The 23,778-nt window shown below is 42.3% G+C and overlaps 1 protein-coding gene across 1 annotated transcript; it reads right to left on the bottom strand.

Moving 5' to 3' along the window:
• Nucleotides 1–101: 101 nt before the first annotated feature.
• LOC148834162 (calcium-activated chloride channel regulator 1-like) lies at nucleotides 102–20,703 on the bottom strand. The gene is made up of 14 exons (XM_088916690.1): nucleotides 20,355–20,703; nucleotides 15,868–16,011; nucleotides 13,946–14,099; nucleotides 13,428–13,536; nucleotides 13,040–13,199; nucleotides 11,883–12,110; nucleotides 9,570–9,794; nucleotides 8,386–8,563; nucleotides 7,682–7,788; nucleotides 6,592–6,813; nucleotides 4,135–4,405; nucleotides 3,294–3,458; nucleotides 2,164–2,385; nucleotides 102–1,805 (listed from the first exon to the last, which is right to left on the bottom strand). The coding sequence occupies exons 1-14, from the start codon at nucleotides 20,499–20,501 to the stop codon at nucleotides 1,453–1,455; spliced, it is 2,685 nt and encodes an 894-aa protein (XP_088772816.1). The 5' UTR covers nucleotides 20,502–20,703; the 3' UTR covers nucleotides 102–1,452.
• Between the last annotated feature and the right edge of the window lie 3,075 nt (nucleotides 20,704–23,778).

Here is a 23,778-nt window from a genome sequence, read left to right as displayed (position 1 = left end):
CAGGGATCTACCCCATGAACTGGAAACTTTAATTAACCTGGCAATCCTTTTGGACAATCATCTTCATGAAAAGAGAGGAAATGTCTTCATACCAGACAAGATTTAGACAAGATGGACTTTATTTTTCTTACAATTTAACTTTACCATCCCATACAAACTAAAGGCTAAGACACACAAGACCAATGCCTTCACAGACCTTAAAAATCTAACCTACTGTATATAGAGAAGGCTAAAAGCCTAAATCCTAGACAGGCAAGATACACAAATTTTCAACAGACCCGCAGCCCATCATCCCTCCCTCCTGCATCATTGGAACCACCCTTCTGAAAGAGGAACAGCCAGCGTGATCAGCTTTGGCCTCTAATCCTGCATCTCTAAACACTGCTTGACAAGCTGTTCATCCCTCTTGCTGCCAGGTTGGAGGTTTTGCTTCAGGGACATATTTTGCAGCTTGCTGGCTATCCCAGTATGCAATGGACCAAAAACCTCTTTTCACGCACGATCCCCTGGCAATCCTTGTTGTGTGCCCAGATCTGCTCCATGAGGCGGGGTGGGGGTGGTTGTCATACACTGGTCTGTGCACCTGAAGCACTACTGCTAAAAGACAAGCCTCCACCTGGTTAACTTGTCAATTACTGCCATACGTTAATATGGTCGTAGATGTTTTCCACATGTGCTCAGTTATCCAATACTTGCCTCGTCCACCAGTGGATATTTCAGAACGGTAATGACAGTCACTTCTGGATTATACCGTCTGCATAGGGTCCTAAATACGCACTACACAGGAGTCAGGACCAGCTTCCATTACAGGAAACCCATCAAATATGTAGCTGCTTTGTGCCTATTGCTTACTGGGATAGGTCCTGGTTTCCCCTGTACTAGATAAATGATGGATGGGACAAATAGATTATTGCACAATCAAACGTGTTCCCTTCTGAGTATTTTATTTAGACAGAAGGCAGGTTGATCGTAATGTCTTCATTACTCCATTGAAAAATAGTAGATGGGTGAAGATACAAACCATTTCTTATTGAACTGAAAACATCCAATCGGTACGGTCAATCTTAAGTCAATGACATTATACTTTTCATCAGTGAGGATTTGAATCTGCAAACTTAAAACATTAATTAGCTGTTTAAAAAATAAAGAAGAAACTGTCAGCTAACCGAATGTGCCCCTCAAAAAATCCAAGGTGATAAAATTAAAGATGAAACTCTGAGCTGGACGAAAAAGCTGAATGCATGAAATTGCTCGATTAACTACAATTCTGCCAACCCTTTTGAAATCCGAATAACAAGACTGAAAATATGTTTAGTGATATACAGTAGCAAATTATCTGACAACAGACACAATTACTGTAATTATACACCAGGTTTTAAATTCCGTTCTTTAAAGCAAGGGCAGAAGCATGATGCTGTGACATCACAGGGTGATATAAAGCCCTCGTGCATTTCAGATACTCAGATCCAGCAGAACCAGAGCTGCCACCAGCAGAAACACAGAACAGAATCCAACAGGAGCTGGGGAGGCGTGTCCCTGGGAGTGGGGCAACATTAAAGGGTCAAATGTGGACACTTGGGTGATGCTGGAGATCTCAGAGGTGCCCCCCTCTTCATCTGTGGCACGCAGGGCGAGGTAGACCACCGATTGGTTCATGGCAGCCAAGGACTCCAAAGGCAGGAGGAGAGTCTGGGTCTGTCCTGCTGGAACACTGTGCAGAGAGGAGGTGTTGAGGGGCAGAGCAGCAGTGAAGCTCTCTCTCAGGGCCTGTGGGCTGAGGCCAATTCTGATGTCATAGCTGGACACTGGAGGAGAGGGAGAGGAAGATCAGAGGGGTTTGGAACAAGGACTGAGGACTGGAGGAGAGAGCCTTCCCATTGTAGTGATGGGTGTCCAGTCTGTGTCTCGCAGCTGTCCCAGTGTAGTGATGGGTGTCCAGTCTGTGTCTCGCAGCTGTCTCAGTGTAGTGATGGGTGTCCAGTCTGTGTCTCTCACCTGTCCCAATGTAGTGATGTGTGTCCCGTCTATGTCTCTCAGCTGTCCCAGTGTAGTGATGGGTGTCCAGTCTGTGTCTCTCACCTGTCCCACTGTAGTGATGGGTGTCCAGTCTGTGTCTCTCACCTGTCCCAGTAAAGTGATGGGTGTCCAGTCTGTGTCTCTCACCTGTCCCAGTGTAGTAGTCATCTCCAGGTGCAGTCCACTGCAGAACAACAGTCTTGTTGGCCACAGAGGCGGTCAGGTCGGTCACTTTTCCAGGGGGGAAGTCATCCCTGGGCACAGCTGGCACTCCCTTCACTGTCACTGTGCCCCCACTGGCAGTGCGGCTGAAGCTGCCTAGAGCTGTGCTAGTCTGGCGAAGAGAGGGGGCGCTACGACGCATCCTACCTATGAATTAAAAGAAAGAAAGATTACAGTGTTACAAGGGTCCATACTGAAGGTCCCAGCTGTGACTATGTGTGTATGTGTGTGATAAGCATAGTTATAACACAAGTGTACTGTACACAGTTTTTGTGTGAGAAACTGATAGACAAATTGTGTTGTTTCTGTCTTTACTGTGAATTCTATTCTATAGTGTGTTGTATGGAGAATGTTATAGTATGTGTATTGTAGTGTGTATGCTGCACTGCATATATGTTCCTGTGCAAGTTATATTGCATGTATGAGGTGAATCATTGTCAGGGTTACCCTGTCAGTCGGCCTCTGCTCCACCCACTCGTCACTCAGTTTGGACTCCAGATCTAAAAATTTGCTCCCTTCATTCTTTGAAGCCTCCTGTGTGTTGTATTTTTGCTGGGTTTCTTGTTAATTCAATCACGATTGCTGGATCTATGCCTTGCTTCATTACTGTTTCCCGTATTGGACCTGCAATGCCCAACCTTGACTTATCTTCTCCAGCGAAACACAATCTCTCCTGCTTGAAAATTCCCTGTGTGCTTCTGCCTGTTTCCACCTCAGCAGGATGTCTCCAGCTCTGCAGCTCTGTGACTGCAGATTTCAGCTAAGATTTCTGCTTTGAACCCGTCCCCTTCTCAGCTGTGGCTTTGAACCCCTGCCTGCACGCAGCACTACACTGTAGTCTCTGTCAGTGCACCCCCTGCACTCCCTGGGTCTCATCTGCCTTTTGCCCAGCAAGTAAGTCATCTGACCACTCCCTGTGTACTGCTAGTCCCACTGTGCAGCAGGATCAGTACAGTTGTATTGTGTGTGTTGCCGTGTGTGTGTTACAGTATGCCTATTGGCACTTGCATGCATCATGTCCTTTTGCATACATTGTGTTTCGAAGTGTTTCGTACCACTGGTTTGTCGAGGTCTTTCAGGAACATTGTTGTCGGGGTACAGTCTGGTCTCCACTTTGCCCTCCACACCCTGTACCTCAAACTTCAGGCTGTATCTCCCATTAGCCCTATAGTTGTAGAAGAGACCTGAGTATATGCCATCATTTTTCTTTTTATCAGCTCCTGCAAAGCGAGAGGAGAGGAGAGGAGAGGGAGAGAGGGACCAATAAACACTGATTAGCTGATTGTAGCCAGAGAGAGAGAAACTGCCTTAAAAATCACTTGAAAATCCTTCTTAAAGGGTCCTTTTATTATTCTCAATATGATATATAGTGTCTTGCAAAAGTATTTAGCCCATTGTGCAGTTTTCACACTTTGTTACTCTAAAGATTGCTATCATGACACAAAAAACATTTTTGTTTAGGTTTTCTAAATGTTTGTCTGTTGCTCAATTCCTTGCTCTACTGCCTTCCTGGATAACAGTGGTCAGCAGCTCTGTAACAGGTAGACAGATGACCGGTGATTCCATCCTACTGTGGAATATGGCTCCAACAAGAACCACCAAAAAGTACTTAGTTCTGGCATCATAATGACCCACTACTGTGGAGGATGGTTTACAACAGCAGTGATCTCTATTGGCCCCTATACCAGCTGCTGTTGTACCCGTGAATGAGATACTGGACTCAGATTGCTTCAGTAAATGCTAAGTATCTTTCAGTACTTTTTCAAAGTTGTCTTTGGAAATGAGAACATATTCTCAGTTGATATGTCTGGTTAAAGAAAGGGCTGTAGCTCCAAGGCTCCCTGAACTATACTGATACACTGTAATCAGAAAATGGTGAACATGCAATAGACTTGCCTATACCACCATCGAACAGATCCAGCTTCACTGTGTTCTTATCACTGAGGTCCACTACGGCCTTGACATCAGCGTTGATGACAGGCCGGGTGCCCTGGGACAGCTGCGCAGAGATGACGAGGGGCTGGGGGTAGGTCACCTCGGTCTCGCTCATGCCACCAGTGACAATGACCGGAGGGACACATTCATTAATGGCTCTGGAGGTCACTTGCAAAGTGAAGGTCTGGGGGGAGCTGTGGGTATTGACAACTTCATAGCTCCATGTACCACTCTGCAAAATTTGACCAAAAAGGAGAATTGATAAGCAACTATTCAGCTAATGTAAGCAAGCTCAGTCCGTTACTAAGGAGATCACCTCTCTTTACCTTTCTCTCTCACCCTCTCCGTACAGCCTGGACACAGACAGAACCTCCTCATCCTCCTTGTTGGTAGTGAGGAATCCAGAATAAGTGCTTTTAACAATTTATCTTCTAAAGATCAAGCTGCATATTCTTTGCCTGTCAGCAGGAAACATATAGCAAGTGATGTCCATTCATGATTTCACAAAATACTTTCACTAATACTTTGTTTGTTACACTATATTAAAAGACTAACTTTATAACCATTCCTAGAGATTGGCTGTGGCAAGCTACTCTCCCACATGCATGCGTAATAAACGACTCCTCTTTCACCAACATCAGGACTCTGTCATTTTATTTGACACTACAGTAGTATAAGGATGTCTAACTCATTTCAGCTCCTTTCCCTCATGTGGATTTTCACTCCCACTGAGGTCAAATCACTCACTGAGAGTCCACCCAGTTTGATGACAGGTGAGAGTAGTTTAGCACATGGTTTTATTAAATTTGTTAAAATCAGTGAGGATGGACAAAACCATGATCCATTCATTTTCTAGACTACTTTATGTTGTGTAACCCCGGCATCCTGGCCAAATTTCCCATTGGCCCTTACCAATCATGGCCTCCTAATAATCCCCATCTATGAATTGGCTTCATTACTCTGCTCTCCTCCCCACTGATAGCTGATGTGTGGTGAGCGTTCTGGCGCACTATGGCTGCTGCACATTGGTGGTGGTGGAGGGGAGTCCCCATTACCTATAAAGTGCTTTTTTGTGTCCAGAAAATCGCTTTTTTAAGTGTAAGCAATTATTATTATTATTATTATTATTATTATTATTATCATCTAAAAAAGGGTCACAGGGCAGCTGGAGCCTATCCAGCAGTCAATGGGTGCAAGGCTGGTACACCCTGGACAGGACACTAGTCCATCACAGGACACACACAGACACACACTCTCACACACCCTGGGCAGGATGTCAGTGCATCGCAGGGCAAATACACAGACACACACCCTCACACACCCTGGACAGGACGCCAGTCCATCGCAGGACACACACAGACACATACTCTCACACACCCTGGACAGGACACCAGTCCATCGCAGGACACATCCAGACACACACTCTCACACACCGTGGAGAGGATGTCAGTCCATCGCAGGGCAAATACTCAGACACACACTCTCACACACCTTGGACAGGACGCCAGTCCATCGCAGGACACATCCAGTCACACACTCTCACACACCCTGGACAGGACACCAGTCCATCGCAGGGTAAATACACAGACACAGACACACACAATGCCAGATGCCAAGTCACCTACTAGCATGTCTTTGGACTGTGAGAGGAATCGGGGGCAGCTGGAAGAAATCTGTGTGAACTACATGCGTATAACACCCCAGGCATACATACATACTGTACAAATCTTACACTAAATCCTTTTGGGGAAGACGATACAGTATATGGAGCAAGTGTTTTTACTTGCATTTATTAATTGTAAATGATTAAATTTGGAATTGTATTTTTTTAAAAGTTTGATGTTCAAAAACAGTAACTAATTTAAGTGGAGGACATTATTTGAATACTAAAATGAACTTTTCTAGACTGCTGCTTCTCATGTATTTAGTGATGAAAACTGTAGCCTAGTCTATAGTATAATCTGACCTAGACTGTAGTCTAGTTTGTAGTATTGTATAGTCACATCTAGACTGTTATACAGTATAAGTCATAGTAAGAGTATAGTCTCAACACAGTATAGTCTGATCTAGATTATATTATAGTCTGAATGTTCAAAAACAGAAAAAGTACAAATGCAAAAATGCTAGCAATGCTAGCAAGGTACAAGTAATCATAAAAGTTTGTATGTTAGTAGACATGTGGCGCATGAAGTTTAATGTGGATAAATGCCAAACATTAGAAGCTGGCTGAAGAAGATATTCTCTGAATATCAAACAGGTGATATTTAACTATAAGAAACAATAAATCAAATAAGATTGAGCATTTTCTACTGATTATATAAGATGAATACCTTATGGATAAACGTAGAAGTCTCTAACCAACTCCCAAATTACAGAATGTCCTTTTCTGTTTAATAACTGTTCCTGTGTGTTCAGTACCTGAGCTATTCCAGGGATCTTAAACAAGACGATTTTCTCCGCAGAGTGTATTTCCATGTCGATATTTTTGTAGGAAACTCCACTCGGGCTGCGGACTGTGATGTCCGGCTGGGCGTGTTCCCAGGTGAATGTCAGCACGGTGTCGTTGCCCACAGTGGGGTCCACAGGGACTTCACCCTGAAACTGTGACCCCGGGTCTGTCCGACTCCCTTTGCTCAGCAGCTGAGGGTTTGGAGGAACAGAGAGAAAGAAGTCAAGAATGAAAATCTTCAATGTGTATAAAGAAGATAAAGAATATAGGTTTTTTTAAATGTTAATGTTTAAAGAGTTCAGGTTTTTTAAATGTTTGTTCTTAAAGTTAAATAGTCACATTTTATTTTTAGATTTATTTGAAGGATATTGTTGATGAATCTTACTGAAGGTAAATCTTGCCTCTTGTTGGAATCTGTTATTTTTTCTAGAATCACATTTGAATGGATACATTTTGATTTCACAAGGCCTAAAGCTCAATATTTCATTACAATGACTGGCAAAAGCATTCACCTACTTCCAATGATGTCCTGTTTAGTTGAACAGGACTAAATATTTCATAATGATTGTTTTATGGTGCATCGTTTTCTTTATAGTAATATGGCGCATCTAGATTTTATTTGATTAGTCTTTGTACCTTGAGAAGGAAGGGAATTGAATTAAAGGTCACAATTAATCATAAAACCTCTAACCTTTTCACCTGTAAATTTAAGTTAGTATCTCCACTCTCTCGATATTCTGATGAGTCAGTTGATTTCTATAACCACCTCCACCTAAGTACTTCATGCACTTGCTCTGCACTTCTGAGTGGATTTCTAGGAATTCATGACATGTCCTGTCTGAATGTTTTCCTTTGTTAGCATTTTCCATGTGACCGACGTGAGTAGTTGACATACAGTACGTGACACCTGAAGAGGTTTTGCAACATCTTGTTGGGACATTCTAAAGCCTGAAGCATTCTGTTCCCTTGATTGCTCCCATCATTAGACAATGGCTACATTACTGTGTCACAGATGGGTATTATAACAACAGGAGCAGTGAGAACAGCTCAAAGCCCCACCTGGATGGCACTGGTGATGTCATCTCCAGACTGAGAAGTGATGCTACCAAATGAGATGATCAGTTCGTTGGAGTCCAGTTTGTCACTGGCTGAGAAACGTGTTCCTCCTGTGCAGGGACATCACAATGGATTTGAATATGACAGTACTAGATGAACAGCATTGCAAGACAATGTGATGTCTCTAAACATCAAAGCATAAAGGTGCACATTCTTGTCAGACTGAACAGAAGTGTTTAGTCACAACTCCAGTCACTCTACCTACAGCACTTTTACTGCATTATTCTGCACTTTTAGTGCACTAAAGCACTTATTTAAATGTGTTGGCATATGTGCAGTAATTTGGAGCCTCTGTTAGAATATTATAAAATATCATCTCCTATAAGACAAGGATAATGCAGTCTATTAAGCAAGAAAGAAACTATAAATATATCCATCCATATTCTAACCATTTAATCTAATTCAGGGTGATGGGGGAACCCGTGTTTCTCCCGGCAAGCGATGTGAGCAGGGCAAGATACACCCTGGAGGGGACACCAGTCCATCACAGGGCAGACAGTTACAAACACAAACACACTCACATCGAAGCAAGTCTTCCAGAAGCCAACCAGCAATACTGTACATTTGGACTGTAGAAGGAAACCAGAGCACCCAGAGGAAATCCATGCAAACACATCAGAGAGAGTCCCGACCTCTGGCTGAAGTACCTGTCTCTTTCGCAAACTCCTCCAGCCGGGGGTCGGCACTGGGTCCCAGAGCGATGGTGTGGACGTGGACACCACTCCTCTTCACTTCCTCCAGACAGGACCCTACGCTGCTGTCTTCACCGTCCGTCAGGAGAATGATCTCGTCCCCAGCCGTGTCCCCGTCATCCTGTCGGAGAACCTGGGAGAGGAGGAACTGGTCAGGACAGCAGTGTGGAGCAGTGCTCAGGGTTCAAATCCCAGGTGAGACACTGCTGCTGTGCTCTTGAGCACCTGAAATGTTCTACTAAAATCTCTTGCCTGTATAAAAGGAAGTTGCTTTCTATAGAAGTGTTAAACATGCAGGCACAGTGGTGAGCATTGCTGTCTTGCAGTGCTGGAGCTGGTTCAATTCCTGGGCTGCTGTTGTGTGGAGTTTATGTGTTCTCCTGCACTCTCATGGTTTTTGTCTCGACATACTGTACTGGAGGTTAATTGGCTTTTGAGAAAACTGGCCATGGTGTGAGTGTGTCTATGTTTATCATGCAATGGACTGATGACCCAGGGTTTATCAGGGTTTAACCAGGTGGATGCTGCACATTGGTGGTGGTGGAGGGGATCCCCATTACCTGTATAGCACTTTGAGTGGAGTGTCCAGAAAAGCGCTATATAAGTGTAAGCAATTATTATTATTATTATTTTTATTTTTATTTTTATTATTATTATTATTATTATCATGCCTTGCACCTGTTGCTTGCTGGGATAGACTCCGCCCCCCCCTCAACCCTGTACTGGAATAAGTGAATAGAATGCTTAAAATTATAAAGACGTTTTTACGGGGGTGCTGTGCTATGTACCTACAACTATACACCCTGTACAATGCACATGTGGTTATTTTAATCATACTTCCTGCCCAGACCTTGGTAGACCTGTAGGAGGTGCTATAAACACAAAACCTTACAGGCGAAGCACCTTGACATTCTTGATTTAAATTCAAATTTCCCATAATTTTCAATTTATTTAGTTTTAATAAAATATTGATCTGGTTTATTACGCAATATTCTTTTTACAAAAAAGATGTACAGTACTTATGTCCACACAACACTTACATCTTCTACACAATGTGCCGAGGCAAGAAAATTGTAAAATGATTCCAATATATAGTTAAATGTCTAAAATTCTGGCAGGTCAATGCAGAGCTCGCTCACCTCAAACGCTTTCTGGATGCCGCTGCAGATCTTGGTGCCTCCATCGGCTGCAGAAGGCAGCGCACTGGCAAGCTGGGTCCGTGCCGCCTGCCCATCGATGAGAACCAGACCCTTCAAGATCCGGGCATAACCTTTGAACTCCACGATGCCCACTCGCGAGCCCTGCTCCACAATCTGGTCCAGGAAGATCATCGCAGCCTGACGGAGCCTGTTGATCCGGTCAGACTAGAAGAGGGAAGAGGCAGAACTAACACCACTCGTTTGCCAGAGTTCCATGAATCTTTGAAAGGCTTAAATGAAGAGTCTGAGACAGACTTTGTTTATTTGGAAATTTAAAGATGAGTCTGAGAGACTGTACGAATTGCTTGTTTAGAATACAGTTAGTGGTTTAGCTGCTCAACTTGGATAGAAAAGGTCTTCAAGAAAATGTTATGATAGAAGCTCAAAGGACAGCAAAACCTTTTGGCTGCGGTGTTTTGATTTTTCTTACTCTGTGAAAAAAGGCACTTTGGTGTTTTTTAACCTCACAGCTGCATATTTGTTCTGTCTGTTGGACTAGGCCTACTTATTTTAAAAATCCTATAATGGATCGTGTCAATGTCCAAGGGTCTGTCACACTATACTGTATATAACAATACAAGCGGGGAAATGCTGAGCTTAAAGATGCTACTAACAAAAAACGATGTAGTTCTGTTCACTAGTTCTGACCTAGTCATCTTTCTTAAAGCAAGTCTAAGCAGCTCCACTCTTCACATTAACTTTTTAATAAAAACATTAGCAAAATATGCAATTTTGTTCATAAAAAAGTTAGTACTTTCATAAAACTTAGTTCAATTTTAATTTTAGTACTGTACATTAATAGGTGATGATTTTTACGGGGTAAGAAGTGGATGTAGGCATAGGTGGTCCACCGCATCTGTGACTTGGATTAAGTGGTCCGCAGACCATAGAACTTTGAGAGCCACTGCTCTAGACAATGTGGAGAAGCAAGAAAGTTATATAATTATTAGAATAAATAGATAAAAATGTCAAATTAAAATCAATGGATGTTATTAGAATATAGTATGACGCACTAGCAAAGCCTCCAAATTGAATCTGAAAATCTGTCTAGTTTACGAACCATACCAGAGCAAAAGGCTCCCATCAATGATATATTATATACTGTATGTACTGTATATTGGCATACTGTATATGACACCAGAAGCACAGACTGGAATGTGCATTCCAGTGGTCCGCATTTCATCCTGAAAATAACACCCTTTTCAAGCGTCCATTTCATTCATAAAAGGTGAGGAGAAAAAAATGAACTTACCAGGTTATCTACTGTTGGAAAACAAAAATCACTTTTCCTTTACTAAAAGTGCAGAAATGAGCCTGTTCTTAATACAGTAGCTTCATTTCTACTGTTCAATACTGCCTGACAGTATTGTGTCTATTCTTGTATATTGTGTATTGTGTCTATTCTTGTAAATGACCATCATCAGTGAGAGATAAAGCAGAGAGCTCTGGGAGTCAGAACTTGCTTCTTGCTTTTCGCTTATGAACCCCACAACAGCACACAGGGGAGATGGGGAAGTGTTTGCAGACTCCTTCAAGCCAATCATCTTTCAGCACATTGCAGGCAGCACAGCCCTCTTACTGGATGCTCAGAACTGATTGGAGGAGACGCACATCCCTCATGACAGCACCAATAGACTGCAAGCTGGGTATTATCATGACCCAGGAGAGGCCCTGGCTGGCAAGTCCAATCCTATAAGTGGTGACGCCACTTAACAAACCCAAGTGTCCAATAGAGCTGCCTAGTGACATGACCCAGGCTTGAATTCAAAAACTTTGACTGAGCCTCTCAGGACACCTTACCTTGATGCTATGTTTAACACTGTACTTTCATTTGAATTGCATGGTAGGAAAGTCGTAAGGGCATCTTCCTTCCACCTGTGTAAGACTGATGGGTAAAGGCCTTTGTTCTGCCTGTCTGATATTGAAATATTGATACAGTAAGTGACTTTTCATGACATAACATCACCATTTTCATGCAGGTGAAACAGGTCTCAAATCTTGTTGTCTTAGTACCAGCAGGGGACATAGCCAACAGATTCTGTGCATGTGCACCACAGACCAGCACAAGAGAAATACTTGCTTTTAAACTTAATTCAATGCACAAAGAAAGGGAAAAAAACTGATACTGTCAGTCTACTGTATATATGATTAAAAAATCAGGCCATGCATTCACTGAGCTGCTTTATACAATGCAGAACTCTGGCAAGTGTGACGACCCATCCTTCTCTTGGTTGTGTAATAATGAAAACGTACCTGTGTCATGCTCCCGGAGGTGTCCAGCACCAGACATACCACCCGTTGTCTGGCCCTCAGCAGAGTGAAGGTTGGACTGGGGGGGTCTGCTGTCATGGGGGGGTTGTTGCCGTCTTTGAAGTCAGGAGTCTGGCTGATGACGCCCCAGACACTCCTGTAGTCACAGAGCTTGTTCTGGGCATTCTGCACCCAGAAATTGTGAGTGTTCTCATCACAGAATGTAGCTTCCTTGGAGCAATGAATAAAAAAACCATATTATATGTAGTATATAAACATGTGGAGGTTAATTCCACCCTGGTATGTAAGTAATCGGGGGGCATGATGTCACAGTGGTTCTTATTACTGCCTTGCTGCCCTGGGACCTTGGGTTCAATTCTGAATATGGGGTGCTATCTGTGTGGAGTCTGCATGTTCTTCCTTGGTTCACGTGGGTTTCCTCAGGGTCTCTGGTCTGCACCCCACGTCCAAAGACACAGTGGTAAGTTAATTGGTTTCTGGGAAAATTGTTCCTTTTGTAAATGGTGTTGGTGTCTGCCCTGTGATGGACTGGTGTCCTGCCAAGGGTGTATCCTGCCTTCACCCATTGCTTGCCAAGGATAATCTCTGCCTCCCCTCTCAACCCTGAATTGGATGAGATGGTTAGAAAATGGATGGATGTACAATGTTTCATACAGCAGTTAACCATTTTTTGTTCCCATTGCAGCCAACACACAAGCTGAGAGCTCCTGACTCAAACCTTTGTTCATTTGTCTCTAGTCCTATGTTTACCTACAACCTACAGATCACAGTTAAGGTACAGTATTTGACCAACAGGCACAATTGACTTCTTCATGACCGGTCTACTTTCTTCATTAGCTTTGAAGGGGTAGAGTTGTAGATACAGATACAGTATTTCCATTTCTGCCTGCTATCTATGTTAACAGTATACTGCTCACTACAGTACCAGTTTTCTGTTTTCAGGTGTGAAGTGAATAAAAGGCAAAACAAAAGAGCTCACGTACAGTACCGTTTGTGACTGAGGCTGTGTAAGGAGCAGTCTCTTTCAATAGGAGGTCACCTGTGAGACTGAGACTGAGGGAGGAGCAGTATCATTCTACAGGAGCTCATCTGTGTGACTGAGGCAGTACGGGGAGCAATATCTTTCTACTGGAGCTCACCTGTGTAATAGAAGGCTGATACATGATTGAGACATTTGTATTCTGCTCACTGTCAGGGATGAAGACACAGTTCTTTGTGGGCAGCAGTGTGCTGGGGTCTATCTCACAATGTCTGTCTCCATCACGGTTCTTGAATGTGCCGCTAATGTGTTCAGGACACCTAAGAGTATAGGAGAGAACAGATAGGCAATTGGTACACCTAAATGTCATGAGAATTGTGCTGAATCTTGACAGTCATCTAGAGTACTGGAGAAGAGGAAAAACCTGTGTGTACAGTCAGAGTGAAAGCTGTTGGGGCAGCAATAATGAAGGAGCAGATTCTATGTTTAGACTGAGATTGAGCTAAAATGTGTGTGGAGATCTTGCTGGAGAAGGGATTTCCACTCACCTAACAGCTTCTATCTCACCAGTGTCATGCATATAAAAGGGTTCCTGGGAGTTCAATTCACTGAACACTCCCCATCGCAGGACTGCCCAGGTATACAATAAAACACGACCTGGAGCACAGAAAAAAATAGTGCAGTCTAGTAACACGAGATGTACTGTAAGAGACAGGGGGATTCTGAAGAGACTCTTTTGTATATTTGCTTAGTTTAAAAATACCACAAATTATGCTCAAAATGCATAACTGCAGCTAAGGAGAACAAGAATATATTTCACAATACAGCTTGGCTCATTGATTTCTAGCTTCCATTCTGAGTTACTATGAAGTTGGATCAATCTGATGCTTGATTAGAAGAAGTTAACAAGCTACGCAGAGCTCTGTTCATTGAGCTCTAATCTACCTAATCAAACTAAAGCACAATGGCACAATGGCTCTCCAGGTTTACAACCAGGATAAGAGGTGGACACCTGGATGCAAGCTAATTCAGTGGGAGTCCGAGGTGCTCAGGGCTGCAGTCTTACCTCTGGGTCCGTACATGTCAAGGGCCTGGTCATTCAACAGGTATGCAGGGGTCAGGTGGACATGTTCCCCTTCTTGACCACATTTACCAAGAGTGGAAGTGTATGGAGTACCGATGCTGTTGTCACAGAATGGATCAGCAACCAGCACACTTGCCTGTGACAGATAAATCATATATTGATATTGTTAGTGGTACAATAGTGGTACCTGTGTGAGTGTGTGTGTACTCACTGGTGTCCCATCCAGGAAGAAGCCCCTCCTATCACCCTTTGCTACCAGGAGAGACTGAGTTTTGAGGGGTCAGGGAATAGGGATATGATGAAAATTGAGGGTTAGGGGTCCTGGGACAATCTTAGTGTTGAGGGTTAAATGTACTGGAATAGGCTGTGGGTTGAGGATTAATGTTAAGGATTGGTTTCATCCTTAAAGATTGGTAGTCCTTAACAAGATTAAGCAGCATTGCTGTAATACATCACTCAACTGGTCATAGTGAAATAGCTACTGTCTCTAGAATAGTAGGGGTTATCAGGAAATAGTACCAAATGAGTTTAACAAGATGAATAATGTCTGATTATACCTCGCCATTATGAGGATGTGATTTCTCCAAAAATTATCCAAATTGTCCACATTTTAATTCACAACTCCAGCATGCACTGAAAATGTCTTGGCCATGTTACACCTGTGGCTAATTTAATTCATCGCGGTTCATTATTGTTGAAGAAAGATACAAGATGTGAAGAAAGGGTTAACTGAGTCCTTTCTGCATGAGGATTGGACTTCTAAGTAGCAGGCTTAGAGTTATGGCAGGAAAGGGGGTAACTGATAAGGATTCCAGAGGCCAGCTAGGAAACCCCAGGGAAGAAAACCTAACACTGACTATTAAGAGTGACCAAAGTCTGTGAACTGGCCGGACACCGTGACCTCCCCCCATTACCATGGTAACGAGCTACGTCAGAAGCGGCAGAAAAGAGCTATATAAACTGTAAGTTTTGTACCAGTATTTCGAACAGTACTTCGGTTTTATTGTTCCTTACATGCAATAAAACTCATTTGTTTAAACTTCATCTCTGGATCCAGAACTTATTCGTCTGTTACAACATTGTTATGCCTTTAAGTGCACAAGAAATACAGTGTGTTTTTAAATTCACTATAAATATTTATAATTAAAATATTTTTAGAATTAAAATATGTATTTTTCTGTATTAATTATCTAATTAGTACTTATACACAATTACTAATAATTCTGTGAACTGCATGTAATTAAAAAACAATAATTCTATTTGTGTTCTCCAGTGTTATGACATACTGTCTCATTTCGATTTTTGGTAGGAACATGGCAACAACATTCTTTCCCAACAATATAATCATTGTATTTTATGAAATTGTCGCTAGTACAGTATGCATAACGTATACTGTAATTAGTGCAGGAAAACAATTTAAATGTTGTACCAATTTCTCTAAAAACCACATGGAGCTGCGCTATTTAGGGGTTCACCACGGCCCCTGGCAGCTTTACAGAATAATGCAGTCCTGCAATTAATTTTTTGAAAAAAATAAAAAAGCAATGTCTTGTTGACACAGCGGTGCCTACAGAGGTACTGTATAACGACTGACACCTTGCAAATTCTAGATGGCTACATCTGTACAATGTCATAAAATATCCAGATGAGGACCATATTGAAAACAGTGCATAGACATCTAGCAGAAATAGTTCATTTAAAAACACTTTTAAGGTTGGATTAAATTTCAGTTTAACCTTATGAAGCTATTTTTATAATATACTCACATTATATATATATTTAATGTACAGAGAAAAGAAATCTGTCTCTCAATTTCAGTCCAGTGTCTTCAGTCTAATACACATCATGAAATACTGTATCTACTGTAGCACAGCGTGAAATTCTGTAGAGATGCGTTTTTGTACCTTAAAATAGGTCTCAGTGCCTGGTTTCCTGTAGAGAGAGTTGTTTTCTTTCCACGTTGTGGGAATTAAAATCCTCACATCCTGGAAAAAAGCACGTTTCTTTGTGGCCGTGAATAGGTAAGGGGAAGCTTCTGTGAACATTTCCTGAAGAAAAAAAACAAGAGAGGTGATTAATCAGTGTGTCTGCAGTGGTGCTGTCCAATTCGGACCCTGAAGAGGCGCTCGGTGTGTCTGCAGTGGTGCAGTCCAGACCTGGTTCTGGAGTGGCCAGTGTGTGTACTGCAGGGCTGCAGACACACCGAGCGCCAACAGGCATGTCCGGACCTGGTTCTGGAGTCAGTGTGTGGTCAGTGGTCAGTGGTCAGTGGACTAAAGCAGGCCTGTCCAGTCCTGAATCTGGAAGGGTCAGGGTTTCTGCAGCAGGGCTGTCTTGTCCTGGTCCTGCAGGGCTGGTCCTAGTGGACAGGTTTCCTGTGCTTTATAACAGCAGGGCAATGAAAAGCTGAGAGAAGCTGTTATATTGACCCCATTAAGCTGATTGAGTTTTTCGGGAGCTGGGTTAGAACAAAAACCTGCAGACAGATACTGGCCTTCCAAACCTTCAACCCCCTGTTTCCTCTCCTTGTTTCTAGTGTCCTCCCTGGCCCCAATTCAACATTTTTTTATGCTTTCAGATCTCTTGGTTTTCTTATCTCTTGGCCCCTGGTTCCATTTCACGTGTTGCTGTCTTCTCAGCCCAGAGTCTCTCTGGTGTCCTACCCTCAGCTCAGCCAGCAGGTGTCCTGTGACCATTGTTTCTACTGGCCTTGTGTCTGGTGTCATCCCAGGTCCCAGATTAACCTTTTTATGGTTTCCAATCTCTTCCTATCTCTTGGACCCAGGTTTCATCTCACTTGTTGCTTTTAATGCCTTTTTTTTCAGACCGGAGGCTCTCTGGTGTCCTGCTCTGAAGGTGTCCTGTGACCCTCTCTCTCTTCACTTCCCACCTGACGTCTAGCACAACACAACTTCCAACCACTCTCACAATTGTTCAGGCCAAAATCATGAAGGCCTCAGGGCTCAGAATCTGAGCAAAAAGTACGACCATAAAACCCCCATACTTAGCTCTCTTTCTTGGCTTCCTGTCTGGCACAGGGCGGACTTTAATATCCTTCTACTTACTAAAAGGCTCTCAGAGGTCAGGCACCTGTCTATCTAATGGAACTTATTAAAGTTTAGCATCCAAGTCGCCTGCTTAGATCACAGAATGCAGGCCTTCTTCATATTCCACGAATTAATAAAATAACAGTTGGCGGTAAAGCTTTAGTTGCAGGGCCCCTAGCTTATGGAACAGTCTCCCACCCCATGCTCGGGATGCCGAGTCAGTCTCAGTATTCAAATCCAGCCTGAAGACCTATTACTTTAGCCTAGCCTACTCACACCTTACATCATAGCCTGCTGCAGCCATGGCTGCTGGTGCCATTGTGTGTCTGTGTGTTGGCCCACCAGGTAGATACATCTGTTCTGACCAGACTATCCTATTCTCCTCCCCACATGTCCGGATGGTGCCTGAGCTGGGCACCACCTGAGTTGGATGCTGCATCACTGCCATGGCTCCAAGAGGGACATCGTGGATATAGCTATCATTTAGGAGGAATTTACTGGTCTACAGAGATCTGCACGGAGTACTGGCACACAGCAGACATGATGGATGGATTAATACCTTTATTCAGGTATTCCTTTTTTATTAATTGCATAATGTTAGCATGCCAAAAGGGGTTGGGCAGCCAATTGACCTTGGACCCCTAGAGGTTATTTTTTCCTTACTAGAGTTTTTGGTTCCTCTCCTCCATTGTCTTCTGGCCTTCTGTGTTCTGTATTCACAACATGTCACAGGTCACTTGCTTTGTTAAGTGCCATGGGGCAACCTTGTTGTGAAAGGCCGTATATAAAAATAAATTAAATTGAATTGAACAATTAGCTTACTAGTATGTTTTTTGCACTGTGGGTGGAAACAGGAGCTCCTGGAGGGTATCGGTTGTCATGTTTACAATAATATGTTTACAACTCCTCTTCCTGCAGCATCTGTGGTGGTGAAGCTGGAGACCATTCTGAGTCATTTCCCCAGCCCAGTCTGCCTCACATGCTCCTTATTAACTATCTTTCCACCTCAAATGACATCCCTATGCTTGACACTGAATTGCTTTTCCACCCTCATCTGTTATTGCTCAATACCTAGAAAGAAACCTTGTTTGGTTTCTCTGATGGTTTTTCTGTCTCAGATTTCCTCTCCTGTCAACGTACAAATCTTGAATTGGCCACTTCTGACCCTGAGTCAGCAGACTCCTTGCTCCTAGTTGAAGACAGCAATGGCTTTATTGTCCAACGTCTTGATTCTCCCTTCTCCTTCTGCTTCTGCTCCTACTGTACTCCCTACCCCCATCTACTGTCTCCTCTTATTGTGTATTCTCTATTGTGTATTGTGCACATCTTGTGTATTGTTTTTATTGTTGTTTTTGTCATTCTGTAAAGCAAATTGAGAAGCCGCCTTTAAAGATTATTATTATTAGTAGTAGTAGTAGTAGTAGTAGTAGTGTGCTGCATCAGCCCCATCACAGTTTCAAGTCAGAAGTATTCTGGGAAGAAATGCTAATTAAATGACTTGTCAGAAGCTTTTAACCCTTCAATTATTAACAGCCTGGTTTTTCTTTCCATCCTCAGGTGCCTGCAGTTTCATAGCCAACATCTCCAGCACTTTCCAGACCTGCCTCTTGACCCCCATGTTGCGCATGTCATTGTCGTCAGCTTACCGGTACTTTGTCATACATGGATATTGAACACATGAAGCAGCCCAAAGATCTTCTGCACTGTACCGCCTGTGTCAGATTGTGGTGCGCAAATTACAGTCTATCAGATTTTCATCTCTTTAAAATTGATTTCAGAGTCGGGTTGCCCGCTTACTAAGCACATGACTTCTACTCCTTTTACAAAGTTGGAGTTTCTTAGAATCTTTCTCACTTCTGAGGCTTTTTCCACCTCCTCCTTGCCTGGAGCCTCAATCGCATTCAGTTACATCTCTTCACCTTCTTGTCAGGGAAGTCTTGTACTAATAGTGAACTGCTATCCACTACCTCATTATACCTCAGCTACACCTTGGAAATCATGGCCACAAAAAGATGACATACAGTACATACCATGAAAATTATTTGGCTCATATGTATTGTATTGTATGTGTTACATATAGTCTGAATTCTGAATTCTGCTTGCCATTGGATACACTGGATCAAAAGATTATTTCAGACATAAAATTCCACAATTATTCAATCTGACCAGCAATAACAAAAAATAAAACAATCATGCAAGTTGAAAATCCTATGTGTTTCTCATTTTGCCATTGCTGTTAAAGTTTATCAGGTAGTGCACATTACAATACATATGACCACAGAAGTCCTACAAATGACCATAAACACAGATATACAGTACAAATAAGAACAACAGGATCCATGAGACAACGTCCATTTACTAACATTCAGTTTAATGATTCAGCATTTCTCTTCACTGTTTCCCTACAAATAAAAAACGAAATATTATAATGGTATTCCATTTATCCCTATCAAAATTATTTGTTGTGAGGAAAGCATAATTGTGTTGTGTTTTAATACAGGTAACTGGAGGGAAGCTGAAATTTGAACAGGAAAACAAATTAACTTCCTCATCAAAGAAACAACAAAAGTATACATCCTGTTTTCACCTCTCTAAGCTTGTAAAAGTGGTACAAGAGACATAATTCACATTCATGTGGTACAATACCAAAATAAAGACAAAAGCAGCAAATTCCAGAAATGTTTTTGCTTCTATTTCAACCCAGTGATAAATAATATGATATCATATATAAAAATTAGAATTTTGTCTCATAAAGATCACCAATATCTTATTTGTATGGTGTGTTAATGTGTGATTGGTCTTTTTGACATTGAAAAGCATCGTAGTAACTTCTTGATCAACCCTGCTTTTAATCATTCATCAACTAACTTTTTTCACATTACATGTTGTTGAAGAGGTTTGACGCTCAGCTCAACCGCTCAATTTTTAGTACTTTACAGATTTGGTAAACAATACTGTACTGATGCTTTTTGCTGGAGTTAGTAAGAACATCCAGCCAAACAGGATAATCCAGATAAATTAAAGTTTAGACTTGCATGCTTTCTGACAAAACTGACCTTGTATTGCTGTAGGCATTGTTAGGTTTGCAGAATACCTCTGTTTTTTTTAAGTGAGGTTATAAATTGCATTATGTTATGATACAAAAAAGAATCTGAATATTCTGAACAACAACCTAATTTAAATACAGTATACCCTGTAAGTAAAGACAGCTTCCATATTCCTGCATTGTGTTAAAGGCAGCAGTGATCACTGTGCTGACGGTAGCACTAGCAGCAGTAGTAGATGTTAAATCTGATTTAGTATTAGTAAAGCAACAACAACTCCCTGTGTCCTGAGGACCTTACCTTGATCTTGTCAATGAGCGCTGGGTTCTCAGGCACACGGGGGTTGATGGCGACGACCACCCCTCTGTATCCATTATCAATCAGCTGGACTGGAGACCCCAGAGTTACAGAGGCCGTCCAGCACAGCAGCAGCACAGAGGACAACATTCCTTTGGAGCTCAGAAGGAGGGATTGTGTGTGTGTGCTGTGATCCCGCACTATTTATTGAAAGGCCCCAGCAGGGGAGTGCTTGGTGGTCATGAATCACTACTACCATGTCTCCTGTTTTCTCCATATCTCTCACTGCATTGTCTCACAAACACTTTTCGTGACCTTTCCTTCCCCTAGTTTTGCCCTGTGTTGTTTCTCAAGAAATTAACTCTGTTTTAAATCATTAAATCATTAAAATCGTTAATTTTTAACTAACACACTCTCTGCCACTTTAACTAACACACATTTGTGCCAGGATAAATACAGTATGAAGTGTTTTGGTAATGGACATTACCCACAATAGTATTACACACAAGGAACTTTATTTGTGAAGCAAACCGTTCGCAAAGTTAGTAAATTGATAATAAAAGCATGGGCAGCTATATTTTGCAGATGTATTTTGTATGTACTGTATTTTTGGGTATATACAAGACACTACTGAGGTATACAGACAAATCAAAAAGTTTGATTTGTTTTCTATTTTCAATAATTACTGTACTTAATTATATGAACACATTAAGACCACAAGTTACGAAGATACACATACTGTATCTAAAAGAGGCGTATTTTTTCTCATACTCATACAACATTGTATTATCATACGACATAAGGAGTTTGGGGTGTCCTGGACAAATTGTGCTCTGCACTTGATGATTCTAATACTTTCTTGATGTTGCTGCTACTTCTATTAAAACATTCAGTAATAATCAGTGTGTTTCTGTAAAACTTGCAACACCAAGCACTCTCCATTAGGAGCACCTCCCACCAGAGCACGGTGAAGCAGCCCCTGTCCACAGCAGAGCAGGGGGAGAGAGGAGCTGCTTCATCAATCATACTCTACGTCCTAATGAGAGAATGTGTGAAAACAAAAATGACACAAAATGGTACTTTTTCAACACATACTGTATTTAACCTCAAATGATTGCAACGTTCGAGATCCATGTGTGGGGAACTATGTGAACCTTTAGATTCACTAACTGTGGCACCACCTTGAGCTGCAATGGCTGCAAATAAACAATTCCTGTAAGCGCTGATCAGTCTCTCACATTGGTTTTGAGGACTTCTGGAGCTCCATAGAGAAGGTCTTCAGCTCTGTGACATTTAAGAGTTGCTTTGCATGGACAGCTTGTGGCTCCTGCCACAACATCTCCGGGGGGGGTTCAGTCTGAATTTTCACCAGGCCGTTGTAAAACGTGAATCTGCTTCTTCTGTGTTCCTTTGTAGATGTGCTTGTGTTGTTTAGGACCATTCTCGTGCTGTAACACTCACTTTTAGCTCAGCTTCAGGTCTCTTCGAGAGTCTTCTGATACAATTTTGTATCAGCATTTGAAAGGAATTAGGTCAGGCTTTTATTACACTATTGTTATATTAGCATTACTGTAGTGTTGCTAATGCGCTACATGCCATTTATAATCTTAAAAATGTAAAATTCCCACATTTGTAGTTGATTTTCTGTGATCTTCACCTTCACACTGTTTTTATGTGCCATGTATTGGTTATTAACAAGCTATGTTTAATCGAAATAATATGAAGAACCGTATGTATTCAAATAGTATTATTATTATTTATACTTACTCGTCAAAAGAGGATTGCCGAGATTTTTGCAGATTACTTCTTCGTTGAAAAACGTGACAGTATTTAACCAAAATCAACGAATATCAGCAATGCATTGTGAAAAAGATTGTGAAAAGATGCCGTGTTATATGTTTTCAGTTTCAATTATATATGCATTTATTAATGTTGTCGATATTACGGTTGCAATTTAACATTGATAATACATCGTCCTATCAAGGAAGCCCCGAGAGAGAGTTCTCACCCGAGTAAGGTCTTTATTTCAATATTGCAACATTGGGATCCCCGTGTCAGAGACTCAACTCATTACAAGCAGTACAGACTTTTTATAAAGATGTTGCAATGCAAGGGAAAGTACAGCACTTTGTTCCCTCTAATACTTCTCCTTTCCTTAGGACAAAACGGATTACATCCTAAAAACGAAAGAAGAAGCACCAATATATTTTTTTTCAAAGCTTAGCAGTTACCCTCGGCTAATTTAGTAATCTAGACAGTCTTCTAAGAATCTGCACGTAGCACAGCAGTTACATATTTTCCTAAAGTTCTTTACATTTTAAGACTCAATTTAATTATTAGATTTCCATTTCAATTACCTTCTTTTTATACTTTAAATGTTTAAAAGTTAGATCCTTCATATGGATTCCCAGGAGGCTCCTGTCACGATCGTTACTCTCCCTCTTAAGGGCGCTCCAGCCCTTCCTCGTTTTCCCCCATTCCCCACACCTGTTCCTTATTCCAGCCCCTCTTTAGTTCCACCTTTAAAGCCAGACGCAGGCGTTTGCTCGGGGCTTCTCATTGAATCCCGTTTCCTGAGAGCCCGGGGGGGGGGTCCTGCCGCGTCTGGCTCCGTTATGGTTTTAGGTTCCTTGTCCCGACGGTCCCGACCCGGTTCTGGTTTTTAATAACTTTGGATGGAAACCCTGGTCTTGGACTTTGCCTTCCGTTTTGGATTTCCCTTTTGGATTTATGCTTGGATTGTTTGCCCTGGACACCAGCTCACCTTGGACACGCCCCCCTGTCTCCTGACCGACTCCTGCATGATATTGTAACGCTTACGGCCGACAGGTACTGTGTAAGAGCCGGCGTACCAGAGCAGGTGACGTCACCGCCCTTCCCTGTGATAGCAGGACTACAGCTACTGGGCTGTGGAGAGATCTCTCTTTAGCTCACGGGGCTAGGTCGCTGCAGAGAGACGCGGAAGTCCCGGGTCCGAGCCCCGGACGGTGTGGGGCCGACCTGATGCGGCAAGGGCGCCCGCCTGAGCCCCCGTTGCGTTACAATATTTTTCCCTATTGTTTCTTCACCTTTCGGATCGTGTCGTCCGCATAGGGCCCGGAAAGAACTGTTCCTGACGGCTCCCATACTTTGGATTCTTGCGTTCTTAACAGAATATACTGATGTGTAAACATATTCATCACCATATTGCGAAGCACTGGAATAATACATGTCATACAGCAACCTGAAAACAGGAAGACAAGTGTCACAGCTACTATAACCAGTGTTAGTAACTTAAAGAAAAACATTCCCATGTTCCAAACAGTGACTCTAATCAGAAGAAGAAAGCGGGTGTATCTTTGATGCCTCTCTCCTTTTTCACTCATTAGTTCTTAAAGCACAGGTAAATCCCTATGGGCTGGAGCCCAGCATAATCTTAGGGGGTTTA

The sequence above is a fragment of the Atractosteus spatula genome, chromosome 5 (assembly GCF_055471065.1).
Source record: "Atractosteus spatula isolate fAtrSpa1 chromosome 5, fAtrSpa1.hap1, whole genome shotgun sequence".
Classification (NCBI taxonomy): Eukaryota; Metazoa; Chordata; class Actinopteri; order Semionotiformes; family Lepisosteidae; genus Atractosteus; species Atractosteus spatula.
This window is presented reverse-complemented; position numbering and strand designations above follow the sequence as displayed.

Excerpts from the sequence above, each read along its gene's own strand:
- LOC148834162 (XM_088916690.1), bottom strand. The coding sequence starts at position 20,501 with ATGTTGTCCTCTGTGCTGCTGCTGTGCTGGACGGCCTCTGTAACTCTG. Across the intron at positions 9,795-11,882 it reads CCTCCGGGAGCATGACACAG|TCTGACCGGATCAACAGGCT; the intron begins GTACGTTTTCAT and ends TCCCTCTTCTAG. Across the intron at positions 1,806-2,163 it reads TGACTACTACACTGGGACAG|TGTCCAGCTATGACATCAGA; the intron begins GTGAGAGACACA and ends CCTCTCCTCCAG.